The sequence below is a fragment of the Euprymna scolopes genome, chromosome 40, assembly GCF_053919585.1.
Source record: "Euprymna scolopes isolate OS-2025 chromosome 40, ASM5391958v1, whole genome shotgun sequence".
Classification (NCBI taxonomy): Eukaryota; Metazoa; Mollusca; class Cephalopoda; order Sepiida; family Sepiolidae; genus Euprymna; species Euprymna scolopes.
The window spans coordinates 21943861-21970725 of record NC_136521.1 but is presented as its reverse complement, the minus strand read 5'-3'; the positions used below and the strand labels follow the sequence as shown (position 1 = coordinate 21970725).

General features: G+C 33.0%; 1 protein-coding gene across 1 annotated transcript in view; it reads right to left on the bottom strand.

Annotated features, from left to right (window-relative positions):
• The window catches only part of LOC145265420 (OTU domain-containing protein 5-B-like), a 74954-nt gene extending 49783 nt beyond the window's left edge, over positions 1 to 25171 (bottom strand). Inside the window, exons 1-3 of the mRNA XM_080121249.1 lie at positions 24436 to 25171; positions 2131 to 2224; positions 596 to 660 (exon numbers count right to left, since the gene is read on the bottom strand). Coding sequence (XP_079977375.1) covers positions 596 to 660; positions 2131 to 2224; positions 24436 to 24954 — 678 coding nt within the window. The 5' untranslated portion in view covers positions 24955 to 25171. The remainder of the gene's footprint in view (positions 1 to 595; positions 661 to 2130; positions 2225 to 24435) is intronic.
• Positions 25172 to 26865: the final 1694 nt, after the last annotated feature.

Here is a 26865-nt window from a genome sequence, read left to right as displayed (position 1 = left end):
ATTCATGGCTTACATTGAAGAGACATCAGATTAGACCGCATAATCAGAAAGAGCACACAATTTTACATAAGAATGCCAAGTTTCATGAGAATAGCTTGAAAAATAAATAAATGGTGGCAAAATTACCAAATTTCTTGAAATGTTGAGGTCCGTAATTTAGCCCACTTTTTCTAAAGAAAGATGTCCACGGAAAAGCCTAAATTTTGGCACTTAAAATTCTCATAACTTTTGAACTACTGATGGTACTTGAGGGTTTGGAGCATCTTTGCATGCAAGTTGATAAAATAACAATTATCTAAAAAGAAAAAATCAACTCGTAATGCTATTTACAGAGAGAGACGCACAATATTATGCACATAAAATTGAAAAACATCAACATTCAAAAATATCACTGAAATAATTTGAAAAAGAACTTTTAATGACACAAGAGAAAAAATTGTAGCTTAATAAAAAAAGAATCGTTTACATCCAAATTTTAACAAATATCCCCCTCCTCCCCAGTCATCACAAGATGAAATTAATGGGAATGTGTAGTAATTTTCACACAAATAAACTTCATATAATATTTATAAATTTCAAAAGAAATTCCACATACCATGTAATCAATGCAAGTTTTCCTCACATCAGAATGCATCTCTGGATCACCAAAAACTTGGTCAGCTTAAAAAGATAAATGTGTAAACATTTATAAAAAATAGAAAATACAAAAAAGCATTTTTTTTTTAAATATCAACGCACATAATAGAAATACCTAATATTTTGAAGAGTAAAATTTACATAAATATTCTGTTGTGTGTTTGTACATCTATAATTTTTAGATGAGCAGTAATTTTGTTTACAGACTTCATTAAAATATTGATCAGGATTAAATATTAAAATCTTTTTAACAATACAGATTAATATTTTCTATACATAAATCATGAAACAGATTTAATTATGTACCTTGAAGTAAAAAACAAATAAAACAAACTTAACCACAAAAATGCAATTTTTAAATGTGGTATATGTTGGACAGCTTGAAATTGAGTTGTAAACTAACCAATCAATGACCAGATTTTTATCATTTTTTTCTCAAATCCATTTTTATCACTTTCTTCTATATTCTACTTGGCCTTCCCCTGCAACTCTTGTGTCTCTTATTTTGTTCTTTAGACCTCACGTACCACTAGTGATGTTTCTGACAAAGAGGAAGGAATTGCTGTTTTCTAGATCAAGATGTCAACACTTATCGTTGGCTCATTTTTATTTTAGCTCCTTACATCAAATGGCTTCATAGCTTGTCTGGAGCAATTTTCATTAAAAAAAAAAAAAAAAAAAAAATTCATCTCCTGTTTGGCACAAATTTCTCTATATTGTCCAGATTCAATCTTACTCCCAGTTGGCACAAACTCAGACCTACAATATTATTGTACTATGTCTGGACGAACAGATACATTGCATCTTCTACAATCAAGAGAGTTCAATCTTTAAAAAAAAAAAGAGAGGTAACATAGGAATATGAAATTTTCTTGAATTATTATATTGATATTAACTTAGAATCCATCCAAGAATTTTCTGTCATTTAAATCAATTGGTAACAATTAATTCTTGTATTTTTTGCTGTGCTTAAAAGAATGTTGACAACAATATATGAAACTATGGTATTGTTATTGTTGTCATTTGTGGTGAACGAGTACAGGTTAGTGATGCATAGGTGCATAGGAATTCAATGTTTTTTTGTTTTTTTTTCAGGAATAAATTGCCAACTCACTGATGATATCAAGTTCTGGTTGTTATATAACAATTTGTGACCATGTGCAAATGCCCACATGAAATCAGTCAATATAGTCTCTAGGTGTTTTATTTGTTGCTAACTTTTTTTCATGTGGTTGTAATGAATAATTATTTTGTTTTTAGCCATCTAACATGTTCTTCTTCCTCAAGTGGCCCAGATTCATCCAAGGATTATTTCATTTTTGGACAATCAATCACATTATATTGTTTTCTTCCAGCTGTTGATGCCAAGAGCAGTTACTTCTGGCAAATAACCTTTCAGTACACATAGTTTGGATATTTAACATTCTCACTAGTGTTTGATATTCTTTGTCTTATTTTTTTTTAGCTTAAAAGAAAAAAAAAAAAAATACTTACCAACAGCTCGAAATAAACACGCCCCATCTTCTCTCATTTTTTTCACAGTAAATCCTTTTTTCTCTTTTAAAGTTGCCTCAAACCAGTGTTCCAACTAAAAATCAAACCGAAATTAAAATTAAAAAATAAAAACATTATTTCACAAGTAGGGTTTATCTATTTAACAGAAAATAAACTATTTTTAATTATTTATGCCAAACAATACATAATTTATATTTTATGGCGCTTTTAAATATTTACAAAGCTCGTTTAAGATGTTACTGATAAAAACTAGTAAGAATAACTTATTGGTAAATACAATTTATAAGCTAAAAAGTACTAATTCATTTCGTCAATCGTTGCAGATGACGAAATTTATACTGAATTATCTCCCCTTAATCTTACAGAAGCTATTTATACACAGAAATATAAAGCTATATATATATATATATCACACACATATAGTCATTAACATTTTGAATTTTAACTATGATAGAATATTTTATTTTATTTTTTTATTATTCGATATTTTCAATATGATTGAAAAATAAATGCTGTTAATAGATGGCCTCATAAGCTGCATGTTACAGAAAATAGACGGGAAGAGAAAGAATAAAAATAATAGAAACAAGATAGTGTGGCATTGGGGATTGGAATAAAAAATGAAATCAACACAGTGCAACAGCTGGTTCAAAATTCGGTCAGGAGAGGGAGTAGATGAAAGGATGTGATGAGCAAGTAGAAAATGGGCACAAAAATAAACAAGAAAAAATATATAAAAGCATTTTTCTTTTCTTTAAATTTCTTGCGATTATTAAATAGAAATTTGGAAAATCATTTAGTTTTATAAGAGTTGCATTTTAGCTAACACATACATGTGGAAAATTATGTTTACGAAATGGTACAAATATTTCAGATTTGTTCAACGATAATCATTTGGTATAAATAAATTTCACTAAGCAGAACTGATCATTTTATAAAGTGAAACGTCAAAGAAGAGAAGTGAAAGAGGGGGAGAGTGGAAAAGTAGAAATTGTATTATATGGATTGAGTATGTGAAGACAGGTCAGGATATATATATACAATTTTTTTAAATTATTTAAGTTTTAATGATGGTGATTAAGCAGTATCTCAGGAAGATGAAGTTCTGAATGCAATAAAAAATTGCTTCTGAGCGACAAATGGTGTTGTAGCAAAACTGGATGTAGGCGTGTTAAAATAATATTGAAAACTGAATTTTCCACATAAGGTTAGATGATGCAGAAAATCTGAAAATTCAATTAGAAGTTAAGATTAGAATTAGAGTTAAATGTTCCCAATGTTGTGTGATAGGAAATCTTCAGAGTGGATAAACTGATAAAATCTTTCTCTTTGTTTCTGAACCACAAAGAAGAATGGCTATGATTAGGACAGTTGTTTCCTCTTGTTAAAGGGAATGAGTTTGGAGAAGATCTACAAAAGGAGGGAACTCTGAAAGAATTGTTAAATCTCAAATAATTGTATGCGGTTTTGGAATTTTTGAGATGAGAATGGATAATTTGTATTATTCAAACTATGTTCTCATCTTCGATGTTATTCTCAAGAACCTATGGCATAACCGATATAAGTTCAAAGTATATTCAGTTCAAAGTGACAGTTTTTGGAGGTTGAAGGTTCAATTCTCAGTCTGGGTGAAACTAAAAATGCAATTAACTTTGTCATGGCTGATAGAATCAGAGCAAGCTCTACCCATGAATTTAATAAAATGTTTCATTTGATATTCTGTACAGATTCTTAACAATGTTGGAGGTTACATCGGTCGAAACGTTGGGAGAACATCCAAGAGAAGGTCAGTAATCAGAATAATCCAAATAAAACTGATTATGTCATTATTAATAATGTTTGAAATCACTGTTGTTAAAAAGATGACAGCTGCAACAAAAAAGAGGTTAACATAACTGAAATATGTCATCTATATAAAACTCCAGCTGTCTATGTGATGATCTGCCACCCAAATAATCTGCTGTCGTAAAACAATTGGTCAACTGAATTGCTACAATATGACTTGCCAGAGTATATACCTGCGGCAATCAAGCAAATCTAATGCTGGCTCGCTTTATCGAAATAAACACACAAGAAATATACATAGTAATAGTATGAAAATATACTTATAGCAAGTAAGCTATACTGAAAAATTCATGTTTCAATCCTGAAGGAAAGCATCAGGCTAAATGCATTTCCTTGGCAAGTAAGAAAAAAATTCCTGAAGAGGGCTTTGTTATAAGCTGAAAATTAGAAACTTTAAATAAATGAATGTTTATTTAAAAAAACAAAAATACTGCAAGTGTCCAATCTTCTAACCGTCATGCTTTTTGCATTTAATTTTCTGTGCTTCCAAGTGGATTTCTATTAATTTCTGTATAAGTTAGGTATATGCATATGTTTATATATTTCCAAGTATTAGATTCACTCCTAAACTAATTAACCACTCAATATAAATTTTGATACACAGCTGTTAAGTATAAAGATGTGTAATGTGGATTGAGTATGTGAAGACAGATCAGGATATATATAGATATATACAATTTCTATGAATTATTTAAGTGGACTATATTTAGTTTGTTATGTTGTTAGTCTACCGAAAAACACTGAAAATTATTAAAATGGTCGATTATTGTGACAAAATTATCAAAATGGTCGATTATTGTGACAAAATTATTAAAATGGTCGATTATTGTGACAAAATTATTAAAATGGTCGATTATTGTGACAAAATTATTAAAATGGTCGATTATTGCGACAAAATTATTAAAATCGTCGATTATTGCGACAAAATTATTAAAATCGTCGATTATTGCGACAAAATTATTAAAATCGTCGATTATTGCGACAAAATTATTAAAATCGTCGATTATTGCAACAAAATTATAATCGTCGATTATTATGATTGGTAAAAGTATATTGTTAGATAGAAATATTTTAAAGATGTGAAAAGTTATGTTAAGTTGAAATATTTACATTTAATAGTTCTCAGGAATGTTAATTTGACAAACAGAATTAAACTAATCATAATGTAAGCAAATACACGTGACAAAAACATAGCAAGGATTTAGGCTATGTATAGCGATGACGTAATAACAAATATAGATTTTGAGATGTAGTTACAAGAGAGTTCAATATGCAATGCGGTAGATCGTTTTTCTTTTTTTTTCTTGTTCTGCACACATCTCCCTATATTGTCCAGGTCCAACTTTGCTCCGAGCTCATCAGATCTGAGTGTCTTAAAAACTTTACACATCATTGTATCATTCTCATATTATTTCCCTCCACCCCCACCTTATCTTATGATTAGGCAATCACGCCTGATTTTGAAGCATTATGCCCCAATTCTTTCATACACGATTCCAAACTCCGGTAAACCATCTCAGTTGGCAAACTAAACCTCACATAGGCCAACACTTGCCGCCTTGGAGGTTTTGTCTGTGGAACGGCAAAAGTTAGACTTACTGCTTACAACTATGGTTGGTCATAAGGGGATCCAACTATAAAAGCAGGTTTTGTATAAAAATAGCTATCAACAAACCAGTCACAAGACTTAAAGTGTCAATGGTGTTGTGAATGGTAAAATCAAAAGTTAGCAGACCAGATTGTCATTGAGCAAAACTTCACAAAATATGTTCAGTGGAGACTGTAAGATCAATCTTTGCTACTTTCAAGAGACTAGATAGAAAAGTGGCTCGGCTCAGATGATCCATGGAAAGAACTCAAGGTATAAGCTTTTTTAGTCTGGTAAGAATAAAGACGTGGGAAGAGTTAATATTTTACTAGCAAAGAAATCATTTTACAAGGTTATTGATGTCGGACCTATTGGTGATAGAATTTTTAAATCAAATTAAATAGTGGGCAAGTCAGTAATCATTCTTGTCTGTGTTGGCCTTGGCGATGCTGTTAGTCTGACCCCTGAACAAAGGAAAAAAGGCATGAAATAAAATAGAGATAAGCTGTGAAGGGGTGGGATTTAGCTGTGTGTTGGGTTTGTCGGTGGTATTTACGTCGAAGAGGTATAAGTGCTTGCAGTTCGTCAGAGCATTCACCGTTAAAGTACTTGTAGAACAGGAGGGATGCAACATTTCGTCGATGGAACAGAGGCTGAAGCTTAGATGACAGTTCAGGACCTATTAGGTTGGCGACTCTCTTTTGAACCTTGTCTAGGAGTGAGAGACAAGTAGCAGATGCACCAGCCCAAATATGACAACAACACTCCATACATGGGCGAATGGTGGCCTTATAGAGGTACAGGATACTTTTGGGCGCTAGTAGCTTTCTAGCACGGTAGAGAGAACCTACCTTTTTCGCAGCGTTTCTGGCAATGCTCTCAATGTAATTTTTCCAACTCATGTTTCCTGTGAACGTTAGGCTGAGGAGTTTAAAAGATGTACTTTCAGATAAAGAGTCTTTGGCCATTGCTATTGGTGGTAGAGAAGGTTTCTTGTAATTATTGAAGGAATCAAGTTTAGTCTTGGCAGCACTGAATGTTACCATCCATTTTTGTCCCCATTCCACTACAGATCGGAGGTCATCCTCTAGTGTTTCTGCCATTTCTTTAGATACGTGTTCACTTGTTTTCCTGCTGTGTTTGTTATAGAGCGTGGTGTCATCAGCATATATACCCATCTCACAGACAATTTTGTCAGGGAAGTCATTTATGAATATTAGGAACAATAGAAGCCCAAGGATAAATCATTGAGGCACTCCCGCATTTATATCATATTGTTTGGATGTGCGACCGTCGAGGACAACCTGGATTTTTCTCTTAGATAAGAAGGATTTAATTATGTTAAGTATTCTACCAGTGATACTGTATGATCTGATTTTCCTGAGAAGACCTTCATGCCATTCCCTTTCAAAAGCCTTAGATATTACATGATGTTGCTCTTCAGAAACCATTCTTCTATTTCATGTATTTCCAGATGCTGAGATGCTAATTGGTTAATAAAGAAGATTGACTAAAGAGGTGAAGCTCATCTATGATTACAGCACCTTGCTATTGGACCGCTTGACTTCTTCCTCATCACAAGTCTAAAGCCAACAATGCCTAACATTCCGTGCCCCGCCCTCGACTGCGAGACCACCTTGTCAGACGACATCCCACTGAACGTCCTGCTCAGCTTGATTGACCTCCACGCCCACACAGCCCATCTGATTGACCAGACTGCACATCCAGCGCCTCTAAAGCGGAGAGGGTGAAACGGCCGATCGTCACAACAGGTGGCACCAGCGAGGTGCGCTGGACAGTACAAGGCTGCGACTCGGCTCACTGGCATGGACATCGCACACCAACTCCTCCAGCTCTACCCGAATACATGTTCCAGTGTATCGCCAACACATCCCCTAAACTGGGCACTTAGGAGTGTTTGAATGCTGTAATTGCCAGTGCAAGTAGATTAGGTTGACTATCGTCTGATGGGTTAAGGGTACCAGATTGACAGTTCCTGGCTGCTGTTCCCAACTGGTAGTACAGGATCCTTAACTATTTGGCAGCGCTTAGAGCGGCTGCTCCATCAACAGTTGTATAATATCGGGATGTTTGTAGTGCCATGTCGCGCATGTAAAGGGACCCTGCACTCATTCCCAGTGGGCTTTCCTGAGTCCACAATCCTAGTAGATGAAAGGTCAACTTATAGTCTACTTGTGTTGCATGTCTGGTATTCTGCATAACTACTTGTTCAGCACCCCTTACCTAAACTGAAACTCTTAAAAAAAAAAAAAACAGTACAATCAAAAATCATGCTTAAACCAGGATAATAGAAAAAAGAATTCTTTGGTTTTGTTTTGATGAAGCAAACATTTGATGAGAGGCAGACCAAGAAGTATATGCCTTGTCAATGTCACCTGTAAACTGTAACTATTCGTATTTGGATCTTTATGAGAAATGAAAAAAAAAAGACATGCATGCTCAACATATCATAATCCAAATAATAAGATGACTTACCTCACTCACATACTAATCATATTAACAAGTGATTAATAATAATCATATTAACAAGTGATTAATAATAATAATCATATTAACAAGTGATTAATAATAATCATATTAACAAGTGATTAATAATAATCATATTAACAAGTGATTAATATTAATAATCATATTAACAAGTGATTAATAATATTAATCATATTAACAAGTGATTAATAATATTAATAATCATATTAACAAGTGATTAATAATATTAATAATCATATTAACAAGTGATTAATATTAATAATCATATTAACAAGTGATTAATATTAATAATCATATTAACAAGTGATTAATATTAATAATCATATTAACAAGTGATTAATAATATTAATAATCATATTAACAAGTGATTAATATTAATAATCATATTAACAAGTGATTAATATTAATAATCATATTAACAAATAATTACTTGCAAGTGCAAAAGATAAACCCAATGATTTAAATAAAACCAACTTTGCACATTCATTATGTTTGATTGTCTTTTTAACTTCTCAAATCAACACAAAAAAATACTGCACATGCAATATACACCATTAATACATTAATATCGATATACATGTTGAATTATGTTAAATATTTCATCTGATGCCAATAAAATGCGTTTTAAAAATAAAAAATTAATATTTTTCAATAATTCATTTTTATTCTTCATTTTCTGTATTTTTATCGAGCTCCCCTCAAAACAGTTTTATCAAGCTCCCCTCAAAATAGTTTTATCAAGCTCCCCTCAAAACAGCTCATTACACTTCCCTACTATAAATGTTCCAAATTTCATGAAAATAAAACCAACTGATTAGAATATCTAGAGACGAACAAACATTTGGTTGTTTTGTTTTACAGCAATTTGTTTTAATGCTGAATCTAGTAATTTTGGAAAAAGGTTTTATGCTTCAAGTTCGTAATATCTTCAAAAATATTTATTCAGGATATTTGGTTTGGTTATTGTGTTGAAAAAAAAAAAAAATTTTTTTTTTTTTGATATCATGATTAAAAAGGAAAAAAAAACAACCTCAATGTTTGGTGTATTTTAGGTCAGGAAGAAGCCAGTATCTTCAGACAGCCTGATCTAGTAGCACTAATAGATGAATACAGACATTCAGCATTATTAAATAGACGTTATAAATTAAATTATTTTGCACAACTCAACTTTCTAATAAAACTGCAAAGCAAAGAACCCCATTTTCTTTCTCTGTGTATCTAAAACTAAACAGAGTTGCTTTTCAAGAACTTATCTGTTGAACACGTGACGAGACTGTTTCCCTGAAGATTACAACATGATTATTCAAGATAAATATAAAATACTTATCGAGCCATTGTCCATCGTTCATAATTCACTCATCGTATCATTCAGCATCCAACTTACAATTTCCTTAATCCTCATCATCCTCAAGTGCCTTTTGATCTTGGTAACGTTAACAACTGCCACCACCTTTCAGTCAGTTCTTCACCTAACACACCACTTTATTTCCAATTCTGGACAAAATGCAGACCTAAGACTTTGGTTTTGTTTTGGAAACCTCCTTTACTCACATTTCCCAATGTATTCAGGTGATAAGGATGACAGTGTGCTCTTTCTCCTCTACTTCTCCTTTGTCACCATGACAACAAACATCTTCCTGCCACTATACATATCTCTAATGTGACTCATTCCAAAATATAACATCCAAGCTTCATCCCCCTATTTCTTTCGGGATATCCAGCACCTGAAGAGTGTTTAGAGACTTGTGACACCAATGGTTTATTACAAATATCCTTTTCAAAATGAAAGAGATAATACCTAGGAGCATAACTCCATAAAAGAACAAGGTAATGCCTGCAAGTATGGTATCATAGAGATAGAAAAATACACTATCCCCTTTTCTCCACAAAAGGGAAGATGGTCTCATCACAACAAAACATTAACCATCCCTCAAAGGAGAGTGTAATACCTGGGAGGATTACTCACATCCACTTAAAAATGGGAAAAGTCTTATAACAACAAAACCGATACAACACTACCCAACCCCATTTAAAGATAATTCTTCATTTAATCAGATTTTTTTATTAAATAAAAATGCCTCAAAAACATTATATATAGTTCCTTGGCTTAAAAAGATTAAAGTGTAGTATCTGATCTCAACAACCTAACAACATCAGATGTGTGTGCGTATATATATATATATCAGGATTCTACGAACAAACTCATCTTTAGTTGACCTTTGACAACTAAATATTTTTGTTTACTAGCCAAACCCACATGATTTTTAGAATATGACATGTTCGTTCTATGACGAGTATGTACATCATAAAGACTTTTTGTGTTTTTTTTATAATCGTAATTCTAAATGTACAACAAATTTTATATTGGTACTTGAATTCTAATTCTAATTTCTTCAGATGTTTTTTTAAACAGCCTTCGTTAAAAAAAAAGAAAAAAAAAGTATATTGTTCTATCAAACTTTTATTGTTTAAATAATTTAACTTTGTTCGTTTTATATAAAAAAAAAGTTGAAAAGATATTTTCATTCAATAATGAGCTTTCGAAGATTGTCAGTGACAGAAATGCAATTGGCAAAAGATAAGCGTTTTATTATTTTTAGTTGCCACTTTGAAAAAAAATCACTTGCAAATGTGACCATTTCACTCGCAATGTCGAGCCCTATATATATATATATATATATATATATATTAGTGATGGGACTATTCCAATATTTTTTCCAATTCCGATACAATTACCGATTCCTATTCTTTATAAATCTCTAAATATTTAACTATAAAATTGTTATTTTTTTCCCCCAGATTACGCTAAAAACACATGCTATATGTGCAGATATTTTCTCAAACGTAAAAATAAATATAAAATGTAAAAATAAATATAAAATGTAAAAATAAATATAAAACGTAAAAATAAATATAAAACGTAAAAATAAATATAAAACGTAAAAATAAATATAAAACGTAAAAATAAATATAAAATGTAAAAATAAATATAAAATGTAAAAATATAAAATGTAAAAATAAATATAAAATGTAAAAATATAAAACGTAAAAATAAATATAAAATGTAAAATAAATATAAAATGTAAAAATATAAAATGTAAAAATAAATATAAAACGTAAAAATAAATATAAAACGTAAAAAAAATATAAAACGTAAAAATAAATATAAAACGTAAAAATAAATATAAAACGTAAAAATAAATATAAAACGTAAAAATAAATATAAAACGTAAAAATAAATATAAAACGTAAAAATAAATATAAAACGTAAAAATAAATATAAAACGTAAAAATAAATATAAAACGTAAAAATAAATATAAAATGTAAAAATAAATATAAAATGTAAAAATAAATATAAAATGTAAAAATAAATATCAAACGTAAAAATAAATATAAAATGTAAAAATAAATAAAATGTGGGGATGATCTATAGATTTTAGTTTTACTAATCGTTTAAAATCAATCAATATTTATTATTAATACCAGCAGTGGAAGATTTTGTTTTAAACAAAATCAAATAAAAAAAGACAAAAGAATTGTTTTTGGAATCAGAAAATAGGCACAAATTTTTCAGATTCTGATATCTGAAAAAGTTCCGATTTACATTTTGGAAAAATTTTTTTATCTACTAATATTCAAATCATATCTTATCTAATAATAATCAAATAAGATTTTTTATCTTCTATTAAACAAATAAAATCTTTAATCTTCTAAAAAACAAATTTTTTTATCATCCAATAATCAAATCAAATTTTTTTATTTACTAACAATCAAATAAAATTTTTTGGTACTCTTGCATAATTTGACCCGGATTCTCAAGAATTCCCGTTAAACATGGATTGGGCAAGACCAGCAATGATCGGTTTCAACCGAGCATTGTTCAAATGTTGAAATGCTAAATCGACATTTATTTTTATTTATATCACCGGCAAGGACAGAGTTTTAGTGAGTGTACCAAATCGCAATGCCAAAACCCTGCTCCCAAGCTACCCAGTTCTTGGGGAGCTTCCTTCCATTTCCTTTACTCTTATCTCCCTCCCTTTTTGCCGTCAATGGCAGTTCAGTCGACTGAAGTAAAAGATTCCTCAGGAAATATCCTCATCTCGAGAAAGTTCTTCTGCCAGCAATGAACAGCCATGAAAAAAAAAAAAGTTTTCTTGGAAAAAAAAAAACTAAATTTTTTCCTGTATTTTCATCTAACAATTTACGCTTTTTGTAAACATATTTTCTTTAAAAAAAAAAAAAAAAAAAAAAAAAAAAGAAACATAAATATATATATATATATATATATAAATTTCTGTGATATTTGTTATTTTTTGATTATTTGCATCTGTATTTTTTTTTCCAGATTGTTTATTTTAAATTAGTCTGTTACAACACTCAGTTAAAACCAATGATTGCTGGTCTAGCCCGATCCATGCTTGACAGGAATTCCCGAGAATCCGGATCAAATTATGCAGGAGTACCAATTTTTTTATTTACTAATAATCAAATAAAAAATGTAATGACTTAAAATACTTTGTAAAATTAAAAAAATAATGTCCTGAAATGAGGTAAGGTAAAAAGTTCAATGCTGCAAAACATAGAGATAGAGAGTAAGAAATTCACTTTTACAATAAGTTATTATTCAGGAGACAAGAAAAAGAAACAGACACATCACTATCTACTGAGCAACAACTTATGATTTCACTACTACACAACAGAGAGAAATTACCTAATTAATATCCACTCTTCTCTACACACTAACATTTTAGAGAATAAACCCGACGACCAGTTTCCACTTTTTATAATAGTTGTTAAGACAGAGGAGACAATTGAGATGAAGAAAAAAAAAAGGGAGAAATGTCCACATCTACTAAGCAGCAACTTATCATTCGTGTTGTTTACACGATGAACTGCTGTCGAGATAATTTGCTAAGACTTAAAAATTCATTCACTGTAGTTCTATTCCAACAATAATTAGTCCCTGCACGAAAGAGCAAGACAAAATGTTTTAAATAATAATAATAGAATAACAATAACAAAGACTTTCGCTGGCGAAGACTACTATTGACCGTAACCAGTTATAGTCCTTTTGAAATTTTCATCTTTATTTTTCTCGTTATGTACTGATTATTTGTTAATGAAACCTATATGAAATATGTTCCTTATTAAATTTTGAAGATTTTCCATTCTGAAAGAAGTTTAAAAAAATTTAATCTAAAAAGTTATTTTAAAGTTTTTGTTAAAAAAAAATTCAGATTTTCTCATTATTCAGACCTGTATTACAAAGAGGGGGTTGCAAAAAATGAGTTGTGGTGTGAGGAAAAATACAAACTGAAACAGAGAGAATATTCAGACCTGTAATAATACAAAGAAGGGGTTGCAAAAATGAGTTGTGGTGTGAGGAGAAATACAAACTGAAATAGAGAGAAAGAGAGTTTTTAAATATAATCTTAAAAAGATACGATACAAGTTAGAAAAGCATTTCATCCAAGGCATGAAAATTGTTAAACAAAATGTTTTAACTATAGGCTTTAAAAATAAAGGTACAAGATTCAATTTGAAATTTATTTATCTTCAAAGTGCACTTTTATAAATTTTACAAAGTAAAGTATAAAAATTTAAATTAAATTGAATCAAAAAATTAATGTAATAATGATCTTGTACAGAAAAACACAGTCTATGGTATGATGGTCTCATGAAGACATCAAATTATTTTAGGTCAGTGTTGGGGTTCTACAAGGGGATACTGTTCCCTATCCATTTATTATCTTTCTTAATTATATCCTCTGTATTTCAATTGACAAGTGGAAAAAAATGACTTGGCATTGGTAGCTGCAAGCAGCAGAGCAGATTAATGGCGCCAACTATGTTGATGGCATTACAATTTTGGCTGGCGTAACTGGACACGTAGAAGTCTTAATAAACCGTGTTGAAAAAAAAAAAAAGGAATATTGCATTTCACTTTTTGTTAACACAAGCAAAACAGAGCACTTTCTTTTGAACCAACATGGAAACATTTTTTCCAAAAAGGGAACTTGTCTTAAATGTAAATGAGTTTACCTTTTTTGGCAGTACCGATGCAAATAAAATTGCATGGCATGAACTAAATGTGACTTAGCAGGGTTTTGATTGGATGACATGAAAGCAACTTAGAAGTCAAATCTTTTTACAAAGATGAAACGTGACTTTGAAGCAATAGTTACATCAGTTCTGATATATGGAAGCAGCAGACTGACTTTTACCAAAGCATCTGGAGGCAGCATCACACAAAAGAGCAACACTATGCATACTTTTGGATTAAAAGGAGAAGAACCAGATTTGCTTGATGTTATTAGAGAGCTAAAGATGAAATCATCAGTGATGTTCTTTCATGGATAACAAAACAGAACTTATATCAAGCAGAGGATTCAGAATCCATTCTGAAAACATATTTAAATGATCGAGTGGGCAGAAATTATGTTCCCAACTACTTTACTAACTCAACGTTTGAGAGGTAAAGGAGAACGTGAATGGAATATTCAAATATCTGTGTGTCTCGTATAGAGATCAAGTGTTAGCCCCAAATATCTGTGTGTCTCGTATAGAGATCAAGTGTTAGCCCCAAATATCTGTGTGTCTCGTATAGAGATCAAGTGTTAGCCCCAAATATCTGTGTGTCTCGTATAGAGATCAAGTGTTAGCCCCAAATATCTGTGTGTCTCGTATAGAGATCAAGTGTTAGCCCCAAATATCTGTGTGTCTCGTATAGAGATCAAGTGTTAGCCCCAAATATCTGTGTGTCTCGTATAGAGATCAAGTGTTAGCCCCAAATATCTGTGTGTCTTGTATAGAGATCAAGTGTTAGCCCCAAATATCTGTGTGTCTCGTATAGAGATCAAGTGTTAGCCCCAAATATCTGTGTCTCGTATAGAGATCAAGTGTTAGCCCCAAATATCTGTGTGTCTCGTATAGAGATCAAGTGTTAGCCCCAAATATCTGTGTGTCTCGTATAGAGATCAAGTGTTAGCCCCAAATATCTGTGTGTCTCGTATAGAGAACAAGTGTTAACCCCCTAGGGAGTGGGTCCTTGATTTTTGAGAACTTCAACTGAAGTAAAATGAAAAAAAAACAAAACTACCTGGTGTAATAGGATAATGTTAGATAGTATGAGAGTCAAGAAAATCCGTGCCACTACTGTAACTTGCTGCATACAATATAAAGAAAGGAGTTGCCGACAAAAACAGAGAAAAAGCAATATGTAGTAAGACTAACACATATTAACAGAAGATGGACAGTGTAAAAGAAACTCTCCAGGAAATCAACTTCAGGGAAGATAATCTATTTGTGTGCAACACGTGTAAGACAATGGAGAAGGTGGTGTATGAGATGTGGAGAAAGTATATTTGGATGGCAAAGCTATTGCGGTTGTTCAGAAGTTTTGTTACCTGGGTGATAAAATTTGAGCATAGGGAGCATCAGGTGTTAGAGTGATTGCAAGAGGTTGAAGTGGATGAAGTAAATCCAGAGAACTTCTGTCATTATTAGCAGTAGGGGTAGGCTATAGAAACAAAATTTTTCAAATAAATGCCAAAAGTGGCTTATTACCTTCATTTATATGTAAATAGATCGGAACAAGTGATTTTGTTCAAAACGGGTCAAAATTGAAGGGTCGCTGGCCCCAAACATGATTTGACTGCGTCGACGAGTGAAAATGGCCCAAATTTCGTCCCCGAACACACTTAATCATTTATTGAAAGCCACAGGGTGCATTTTTTGACTATAAATGCATTTGTATCATTAAATCTAACATTCCCATTGGTTATCCCACAAGTATAGGGTTTTTTTTAGGGTATCTCAGAGTCCAAAATGGGTCAAAATTACCCCAAAATTAGCCAAAAATGGTCGGAAATCACAGATTTTCCAAAATGCACCTCCCATGGGCCCAAAGACACCTCTACATGGCAGAAACTGTTGGGAAATGCTTGAAGCAGGCACTCTCCTAACTTTTGCACTGTTAATGAGGGGTATAAGGACCTTTAAAAGGGGCTAAATATGGCCGATTTAGCCAAAGAGAGTCAAAAAGTCCCTAAGAATCAACATAGGTTGTCAAAAAGGGGCTTAATTTGAGTTATAGATGGAAAATTACCAAATAAGGAAATGTTTTCTTTCTGTAACAATGCAATGGCATCTTTAAATAGACACGATAACATTGCATTGCATTAATTGTGAATTTGATTGAACTTTGCTTTCTTTTTCAGTTAGTAAAATGCAATGAACATGGCTGGTATAGCAGGGCAGATTGACGAAGATTATAATTACGACGATTGGACTTATCTTCTGCTTGATTCTCTTCCAACTGAGGCTGAATGTGTTCAAGCTGTGCAACATCATGCTGCCAAATATGGTACCACGACACAGAAAAATCATATTCACCAGTTCTCCTTGCGATTACTACAATTGTGGCAGAAAGCCTTTGAAAGTGATGTTCGTTATGTTACAATACCTGGGATAAAACATAAACTTGATCGATCGCTAAAAATTTACAACAAAGATGTCTACAAAGCAAAGGGTTCCAGACGTGTGAATATGATTAAATGGAAACGAGAGCACCATGTCCTTCTCAATATACTTTCAAAAGATGTGAATCCTGATGAATTTGATGTACATGAACGAAGATTCTTTGTCGATCAAAAGTCTCTCTCTCGCAAATGACTCATTGACACTTTCCACGTCGATATGGAACATGAACGGTTTCTGGCAGAACAAGAACTGCACAATCGTTTGGATTTGGACGATGATCAATTTGAACTGGAGGATATGTGCTAGAGAATAATGATGTGATTGACGAGCTCTTTAATGCATTATATTGATATTTTACTGTTGAATGATTTTAAAGTAATGTGAAGTGAAGCTGTGTCTTGAAATAACAAAATAATTCCTTTGCTAATTACTCATACCTTTTATCAAGTTATTCAATATATTGGTTACAAATCGAGAAATAGCGAATCGGACCATTTTCATCAATTTTGGGGTAACTATGAGAACAATATGAATTCAGACTCTTCTTGGACAACATTTTATTGACATTCAATGTTCAATTTACAATTAATTACTTTCTGAGAAGTTGATGTAGTAAAGTTACGATGTTTCTAAAAAGTATCATTGCTGAATGAACTAATGATTCATATGTTATGTACCGTAAAGCGTAATTTTGTCATTTTTGGATTGTTTTGACCCTTTTTACATCCCCCAAAGATCTCTAAATACCCTAAATACAAATGGATAAGATAACAGGGTGGTTATTTCAGTCTTCCAACTGTAAAAAGCCATACAGGAGTGTTTATAAGAGCCCGAGGAGATATAATACCTGCATTTTGGGGATTATCCGTGATTTTTGTTCATTTTTGGCTAATTTTTGGTAAATTTGACCCATTTTGGACCCTTAAGATACCTTGAAAAGCCCTATATAGGTGGGATAGTCAGTGAGAATGTTAGATTTAATGATATAGAGCCATTTATGGTAAAAAATTGCACCCTGTGTGGCTTGGGAGGTGCATTTTGGAAAATCTGTGATTTCCGACCATTTTTGGCTAATTTTGACCCATTTTGGACTCTGAGATACCCTAAAAAGCCCTATACTTGTGGGATAGCCAATGGGAATGTTAGATTTAATGATACAAATGCATTTATAGTCAAAAAATGCACCCTGTGGCTTTCAATAAATGATTAAGTGTGTTCGGGGGCGAAATTTGGGCCATTTTCATGCGTTGACGCGGTCAAATCACGTTTGGGGCCAGCGACCCTCCAATTTTGACCCGTTTTGAAAAAAATCACTTGTTCACTTTTGGCATTTATTTGAAAAATTTTGTTTCTATAGCCTACCCCTATTAGCAGAATGTTACCACCGTCGACCAAGGGAAGAGTCTATTAGGCATATGTACGAAGTGTGATGTATGGAAGTGAAACCAGAGAGAATTGAGGATATGCGTTGCATGGAGAAAAATGATATGAGTTTTAAAGAGAGGTTTAGATCTGAAGACCTCAGATGGAGATCAAATCTGGGCAGTACAGGAAGATGTTTATAAAACAGGACACTTTGATAGTATGAGCATGTTGAAAGAATTGGTGAGAGTTCTTGAGTTAATAGATACAAACAGTTGAGACAGGTTCAGGTCTGGAGGGGGGGGGCATAAAAATCATGGGACAAACTGATAAGAATCAACTTCAGAGAAGAACGGATAAATAAAGACTTGGCCAGAGAGATTAGTTTGGGAGTCAATTTCAAAAACTTTTCCGATGCATGCTAGCATGCAAAATGGAACCAAATCTGATGAGGATTCTTATAAAGTCAGTTTATTGGCATTTTTTGTGATTAATCCCTTTTTGAAATTAAGATTTTTAAGTTTGTTTCAACAGTTATTTATTGTGATTCTGATATTCATTAAAAATGGATTTTATTTAAAACGAGAAATCTTATATGCACCAATGTTAGATGCATTTTGATTGACTAAATGACAGATTTGACTCGTGGCTGCATTTCTTTCAAATTACAGAATTTGAACATTATTTCACCTGATGACATGTTGCATTAATATTTTTTAATTGCATATTAGAAATACTTTAATGAAAATTCTAAGCATTTAAACTTGATTAAAAAGTTATTCTGAATGTTTTTAGCCAACGAATGATATGATTTCAGAACAAAAGCTCAACAATAGTTCATCTCATGATCAAATATAACTATTAAACCTAACTTTCATAATAATACTAGCGGGGGGTACCCGGCATTGCCCGGGTGTTTGTAGGTGTGTGTGGTGTTAAATAAAAAAAAACTTGGGAGTGGGGGTGGGGTAGGATAGAACTCAAAGGCTAAGCTTGAAAATAAAATCAGCCAGCCAAAATGATTTAACTAAAGATGTTTGAATTTATTTAAGAACGAAATTGACAGGTGCGCAGCCGAAAGTCGTTGAGCGTTATTACGACGACTACAACGTAGGTTTGTTTGTTATAAGCGAAGTAAAAAAAGAAAATAACGTTAACACTAAAGCGGGGAAAAAAACAAAAAAAACTAACGTAAAGCAAACGAACGATGAAAACAGAAAAACGAACACGTGAAAAATGGCTTCAATAAGCCTGTTTCGATATTAAAATTTTAGAAATCGGTGGGTACCCGAGTGTTTTTGGGTGTCGCTAATAATAAGCGAAGTAAAAAAAAAAAAAAAAAAAAAAAAGCAGAAAAACGAAACACTGGTTCAATATTTAAATTTAAAAAATCGAAAAAAAAAAAAAAAAAAAAAAAAAAGAAAAACATCTCACACCACGATTCGATCCCAAAACATTTAGATAATGAACCAAGGCCTTAAAGCAACTGAGCTAACGCGACGTACATGAAATTTGTTCGGTTTTTCAACTATTTAAAGTAAATCAGGTCACGACGTCATCTGACGCATGCGTAGAATCGGTCATTGTCACGAGAGGACCGTTTTTGTTGACCACCCCCCTGTCGAAAATTGTCGATTTCGGGGTGAAAAAGTTAACGTTTTTGCCCAATTTTTCTATATTTTTCAAGCAAAGGATGGAGCTTCGATGTGATAGCGAGTTTGTGAATTTTCGTCACGTCTGTCGAAAGTTTTCAGCAGGCATCCAAACATACACACAAACATACATACATTTTCGCTTTTATATATATATAGATTAAGAAAAATCATTGGAAAAAGCAAAACAAAAATCAAAGAAGCTTCCAGACATCATGTAGGAATTGCTAATTATCTAGATGCTTGCTCGTACCGGTAAAGAACAAATAACATCATTGTTCTGTGATGTCAGCCATTAAAAGTGAAGGATAACCATTCAAAATGATGAAGTCATCCAGAAAGACGGGAGGAGGAGGGGGGTATGTAGATCATTTGTGACCCAAAGGATCATGAATTGGAGGCCAAGTATAATAATTCTTTGGTTGACTATTTGTGCAATGAATATGGTTCATCAGAGGACTTTCTAATAAGATACGAAAGAGTCAGATGGAAGGAGGTATATTAAATACAAAAGTCTCAATCTGAAGGTTTCGAGTTCAATCCCAGTAGTGTTTTCAATTTATCTTCAATCACAACTTCCGAAATAAATGTTAGTGTTATATAGATTTGATCAATGCTAAAGGTGACAAGATGTTAAAGTATTTTGTCAATAATAGAAACACGTAAAAAATATAAAGTTTTGTCATACAATTTTTTCAAATCTAATTCATCTTATATGAACTAAATATTCAGTTTTTAATATTTTACCTTCATAATCGGTTAAGTGATACACTAATGTACAATTTGTCATTGTTGACCCAATATTCACAGGTTGTTTAATATATGTTGAATGCTTTTTGGAACCTTTTTTTAAAAGTCTATTTAGTGCAATAATATTGAAGTTAACCAGCATTAAACTTGGTCAGTAGTAAAATGGACGACCATTTGAGAATACCAAGTGATGTATGTGGGAAGGTTCTCGGCTTAATTCATTTCCAATCATTTTTGGACTTCTCTTTGTCACTGAACTCAAGCAACGGCAGTTCAGGAAAAATTTGTGACCAAGTCTGGTAAGATTATCCTCCATCTTGAAAGCATGTTGGCTTGGTTAAGTAAAAGTAACACTAAAAATGCATAAATAATAAATTTCAGTAAAAATTTCAGGTAAACACAGGTAAAAATTATATCAATAAGTTTGATAAATTTTTTTTCTCACTATTTTTTTCTTTAATCACCTCGTATTATTATTGAAGATGGTTTCTAAATTTATTAGGAAAAAAAAAAAACAGTTGTTCCTATTTACTTGCCTTCCCACTAACACAAAGATGGTTCTTAATATAGGGAAAATGCAGCCCCCCCCCCCCAATTAGAATTGCCTCCGTCTAGAAGGATTTTTCTTTCACTAACTGAGAACAAAAGATATAGTATCAGAAGTTTGTTCCTAGCCGAAAAAGGACAAGAAAGGTTGTTTATGGAAAGCCCCCCACCCCGATTTTTCTGAGATTTAAAACAGAAAATGTCTTCTTTTACTAACAAAAATATACTAGTTCCTGACTAAGATCAAAGCGTAGTATCTTTTACGTCCTCAGTCAAAGAAGAAATCCTTCTAGATTGTGGAAAATTCTAATTATGTTGTAATTCACAATGTTTCTGCATTAAATTCCGTACTTGTATTTTTTTTAAAAGTTTATTCACGTGAAGGGAAAGGGTGGAAGCTGACAACAATTTTTTTTTTTTGCGAAGTAAACATATTGTAAAATGGAGCTTAACGAAACAGATTTGAAACAATTCTTAAGTAAGATTTATTTTGTTACATATCTTTAAAAAAGAAAAAAAAAAAGCCTTGCTGCAGTAAATTTATAAAAATTTCTTGGTAGTATTGACGAATAACACCTTTATCTACTCCCCACTCCCCAGAAAATGAGATTTTATTATTTTCTTTAGACAAAAACACACTTAAAAAAAAACATTTTAGAATTTAAAGTAGAAGATCAGTTTCATATATAACTGAAAACGATCCCTATCTACAGGCTATTCTAACATTTTAAAACAATTTTTTAGATGGGAGATAAATTCTGTGTTTTTAGAGGGGGGAGTATATTTAGACTATTACATTTAGTTCTACAACCTTGCTATTCGGACTTAGGGTTAGTGATAAAAAAATTGTTAACCACTTTAAAAAGTTAGAAATGGGGGGGGGAGGTCATTTTATGTTAAATTTATAGACGAAACTAATTTTATTACTTTAAATTTTAAAATAATTTTGTTTTTTTTCTTCTTTCCGCTAATTTTTTGGTATTATTATACAAACACCGTGACAGCGTTAGGGTTAGGGTTAGGATTAGGGTTAGGGTTTAGGGTTAGGTTTAGGGTTAGGGTTAGGTTTAGGGTTAGGGTTAGGGTTAGGGGTTAGGGTTAGGGTTAGGGTTAGGGGTAGGGTTAATTCGCTGTCACGGTGTTTGTATAGTTTTACCAATTTTTTTTCACGGTATTCACATATAACTAAAAATAGAATTTCATTTTTCTTTTTTTTACCTTATTTGAAATATTGTAGTTTTTGTTATTTAATCTGGTGTAATCGGCAGAAGTTGTAAAGAAACTATAAAAAAAAAAAAAAATCAACATATTTTTTTGTTAACATTATTTTAATCATTTCTAGTGTTCTCGAACGAGAAAATAACACTGAAAAATTCTTATTTAGGAACGTTTTTATATATCTTTGTTTAAAATAAATAAAAAAAATACGTATTTCTTTTTTTACCCCCTCCCCTCTTAAAATCTGGGATTATTTTTTTTCTTTTAGAATAATAATAATTCCTTTTAAAAATACTGTTTTGGTTTAAAGCACACATCAGCCCTAATACTTGACTTTGTCGCGTATACATTTTAATTAGAGTCAAAATTTGAGATTCGCCACTTGAAAATCACTTTCGAATGGCGTACGGACACTGCAATTAAAAACAAACTATTCCCCACATTAATTTTCATTCTCGAGTCTAATAAAACCAACCGGTCAGATTAAAGAAATATCGAAATAGATTATTTTTATATCTAAATTTTTAAATTCATTAAGAAATGAAAGAAAGTTTGGAAAATAAATTTTTAATGGCAATTCTTTATGTTAATTAACTGACAATGTTCGTTAGAGTTCTAAAAACGACCAACCCTAATGTCGGAGTCTACGATGTAAACATCATGTCGGATTTGGTTTTGTTTATTGTTTATTGTTATTATCAAAATAAATAATAAAAAATGGTCGCCACGGATCGTGCGAAATTCTAAAGTGATTTTAAGGCCTTTATGTTGGCAAATGAGAAAATAGATTCTGGTTAAAATTAAAATTTGCAAAAAGATTGAGAATTATGGGCCATTTGAGTTTTTAAACTTTAAATCACTTTCGGATGTCCATATTTACTTGCTTCCCCATGAGAGCAGAAATAGACACAAGGTCAGTTTTAATGGGGGGGGGGGGCAGCTCCACAAAAACAACATCAGGTTGAAAGAAAAATAAAATTGCGTCAGTTTCAAAGGATTTCTCCTTTACTTACCGAAGACAAAAAAGTGTAATATCAGAACAGATGCCACACTTTGATCTTGGACAAAATGTCGAAAACTTCGATATAAGCATCCTGTCGAACAGGTTTTGGTTTATTATTATTATTATTATTATATTATTATTATTATTATTATTATTATTATTATCATCACCATTATTATGACTGTGCGAAATTAGAAATTGATTTCGAGGCCTTTAAGTTGGCGAATTGAAGTGATTTCTGGCTAGAATTAAAATTTAAAGGCGAAAAGTATGATATTTAATGATTTGAGTTTTTAAACAAATATATGTTTTTAAACAAATATATTTGTTTTTAAAACAATGTAAAAATAAAAAATCTTTTCTCGTTCAAGTTTTGCAGGAAAAATACGAAAATATATTTTCGTATTTTTCTCTTTAAAATATCTGCTCGCATTGTAAATTTATTGGCAAAAAAAGATAATTTACTATACACTTTTTAAAAGAAATTACCTAATCACGTTAAACATAGTTTTGATTATTTTAAGATTATTCTGAAAAATATTCAGTTAAAAATGATCAAAATGTGATAAGGTAATTTTATACGCGAATTCTAAAATAGTAAAAAAAATAATTTACACACCCTTTTGAGGTCCATATTAAAAGAGAATTCAAACCATTACGTGAGATTTTTCTTTTAAAGTTGATATGACATTATTGGTTAAAAAGAGATGACCTTATATATAAAACAAATCTTTCCTGTGAAAGACGAATCAAACGACTGGTTGGAGGAGTCGACATTTTATTTCAAAGAAAAGCAAATTTTATTGTTGGGAATGAAAACGATTGTAATAAAACATAGTTAAAATCTTAGGCATTTGCAGTTAGACATGCGAATTGGAATATGATTGGAAGTACCAAGAAAGGTGACTAAACTGATCTATATAAGGATAGGTTGAAATCTTTAGGTTTAACTACTTTACCACACATAGGAATTGGGATATATTAAAATAAATATTACAAAAAGATTAAATTATTAAACAGATTAAAAAGATATCTGTTATAAGGACTGAAACCTTGGAATTAACTACTTTATCATTTGACATGAGAATAAGATAAATTAAAATTGGAAGGTGTAAAGGAGACTAAAATGATCAAATGATTTCAATTATAATGTTATAAAGAATCCTTAGGTTTAACTACTTTTCATGAGAATTGGAGGGGGTAATTGAAACCTTTAAAATAATAAGATTTGAAGATACGGGATATCCTCCTTCCTTTGTAAACATGTAAAATGTTAAAAGCTTTATTTTATCTACTCTTTCATCAGGTTAACCCTATTCTTACCAACCTCATCAGTGTTGTCCTGCCGTTGTCCCTCGGGTTCTGCGGCGTGTTCATCTTCGCTGTTGTAACCACCAGTCATGGATTCGTAATCCGAAGGTGACGAACCATTGTTACCACCGACCACGGCGACCCCTCCGACCAGGGAAACGGCGCCTCCAGGCAGCACGGTGGCCCCTCCGTGGTGGGTCGACGAGGTAGATGAAGCCGACGACGAAGAAGACGACGTCGGAGGGTGGTGGCTCCCCCGGGGGTCGTGCCTGTGTTTGCGGGCGTTACGGTGCGGCGACGACCGGTGCCTCCGCTTGTTGTGGCTCGAACCCGAGCCGTCGTGATGTCCGTCGTACGGACTGCCGCCGCCACCCGGATCCCGTTTATCGTCGAAAGAGGTGGAGGCCGGTAGCCATCTGGTCGGAGAACTCCGGGAACGTCCCACCTTCTCGTTGGACGACGAGTGGTGGCCGTGCTCAGCGTTCTCCGGATCATTCTTGTCTTTCGTCGGCTTCTTCTTCGGAAGAATAGTCATCTTTGTCGTCGATAGCTTTAAGACACTTTATTCTTTAGTTTATGTTCTATTAATTCCACTGACGGTTGCACTGTTTTAATTTAGCTGAAGCGACTGTGTTCACGTTCTCCAACAGAGACTGTGAATTGCAGGCGAAACGAAGTAAACATGGCGCCTGTACACGTCTGACGTCACAAACTTAGACAGAAGAGCTCTAAGAAAGGGAGATAATCACGCTAAGAAAAAAAAGATTTTAAATTTATTATATCGCTTTTTAAAAACTATCTAAAAAAATTAACCTACAAAAAATAATATAGTTACGCAGGTATTGACACTATAAATGCAATATCAACTGAAGAAATTCTGCAATTCTGTTTCAAAAATGCCCTAAAAAGGAAGCCTCCACCGAGAGATTCACTAAACCTATGGGATATAACTGTTAGCACCTCTATCAAAGGCCTTTGATAGGATGTGGCATAAAGGTCTATTCCATAAGATCTCCAGCTATGGTATAGCTGGTAATGTCTTCTCAAATATTAAATTATTTCTCTCTGATAGGTTCATAAGAGTAGTGATATGATGGGTCCATCTTGGGCCCAACTCTCTTCCTGATTAACATCAATGATCTCCCTAATCACATTCTAAGATCATTTGTAGACATTTATGTTGACGACACTAACATCTATGGCAACACTTCAAAGGCTGTAAATGACCTAGTTCTCTCTGATGCTCTCCTCCTCTAATCTTGAGCTCGTGGTAGAATGGGAAAAAAGGTGGTTAATTTTAATGCATCTAAAACCGAGCTTCTGTCTTTACATCATCAATGCTCTGTTTAAAGTTAGCAGAAGGAAAGGAGAAAAAGAAAGGGAAAAATAGATCAAATGAACAGAGATCTTACCGCGTGTGTGTCGGGCAAGGTTGGGCGAAAGAGAGAGAAATCAAGATGGCGTCTATAGTTTTAAAAGATGTGTTCTGGTGGAAGTCACGAAAAATCACGTGAAATCACATGGGAGACATGTATAAAAGGAGTTGACAGGTTAGGTTGGAGAGAAGCAGATAGACGAAGGTTGGTGTCAGTGGTGATTTCAAACCCAGTGGTTGTTGGCTTGCAAAGACAAATTCTTTTTTTTTTTATTTCTTTAATTTTTCTGTCCTAAACTAGGAACACTTCAAGCTATTTCGGCGATGGCTACCGGCCTGAACAACATGGTAAAGCTGTTCAGTGGCGAAGGCGATATGGTGGCTTGGTTAAAGAAAGTCGACTTAGTGGCAAAGCTCCAAAAGATAGGCGACGTTGCCATAGTGATACCATTGTTCCTGCAGGGTGACGCGCTGGCCTTATATTTGGAGTTGAGCTCCCGTGGACAGGAGGACACTGAGACGATCATAGCCAGATTGATCCAGGCATTTGCGGAAGGACCATTTGAGGCATACAACAAATTATGGCTACCGGCTTGAACAACACGGTAAAGCCATTCAGTGGCGAAGGTGATGTGGTGGCTTGGTTAAAGAAAGCTGACCTAGTGGCAAAGCTCCAAAAGATAGGCGACGTTGCCACAGTGATACCGTTGTTCCTGCAGGGTGACACGCTGGCCCTATATTTGGAGCTGAGCTCCCGTGGACAGGAAGACGCTGAGACAATCATAGCCAGATTGATCCAGGCATTTGCGGAAGGGCCAGTTGAGGCATACAACAAATTAAAAGAGAAGAGGTAGACGGGAGAATCCGTAGATGTGTATGCAAATGAAGTCAAAAGATTGGTGGAACTGGCAAGAATTCGGAGACAGCGACTTACGTAGCAAAGATGGCATCCGTTACCGGGTTCCCGGAGGAGATTTCCAAAAGACTGCAGCAGGTTCCAGGTATTGAGACGTTGGAGGTGAGTAGTCTGCTTCCAACTACAAGAATATTAGTAAGCACCCAACCCTCTGG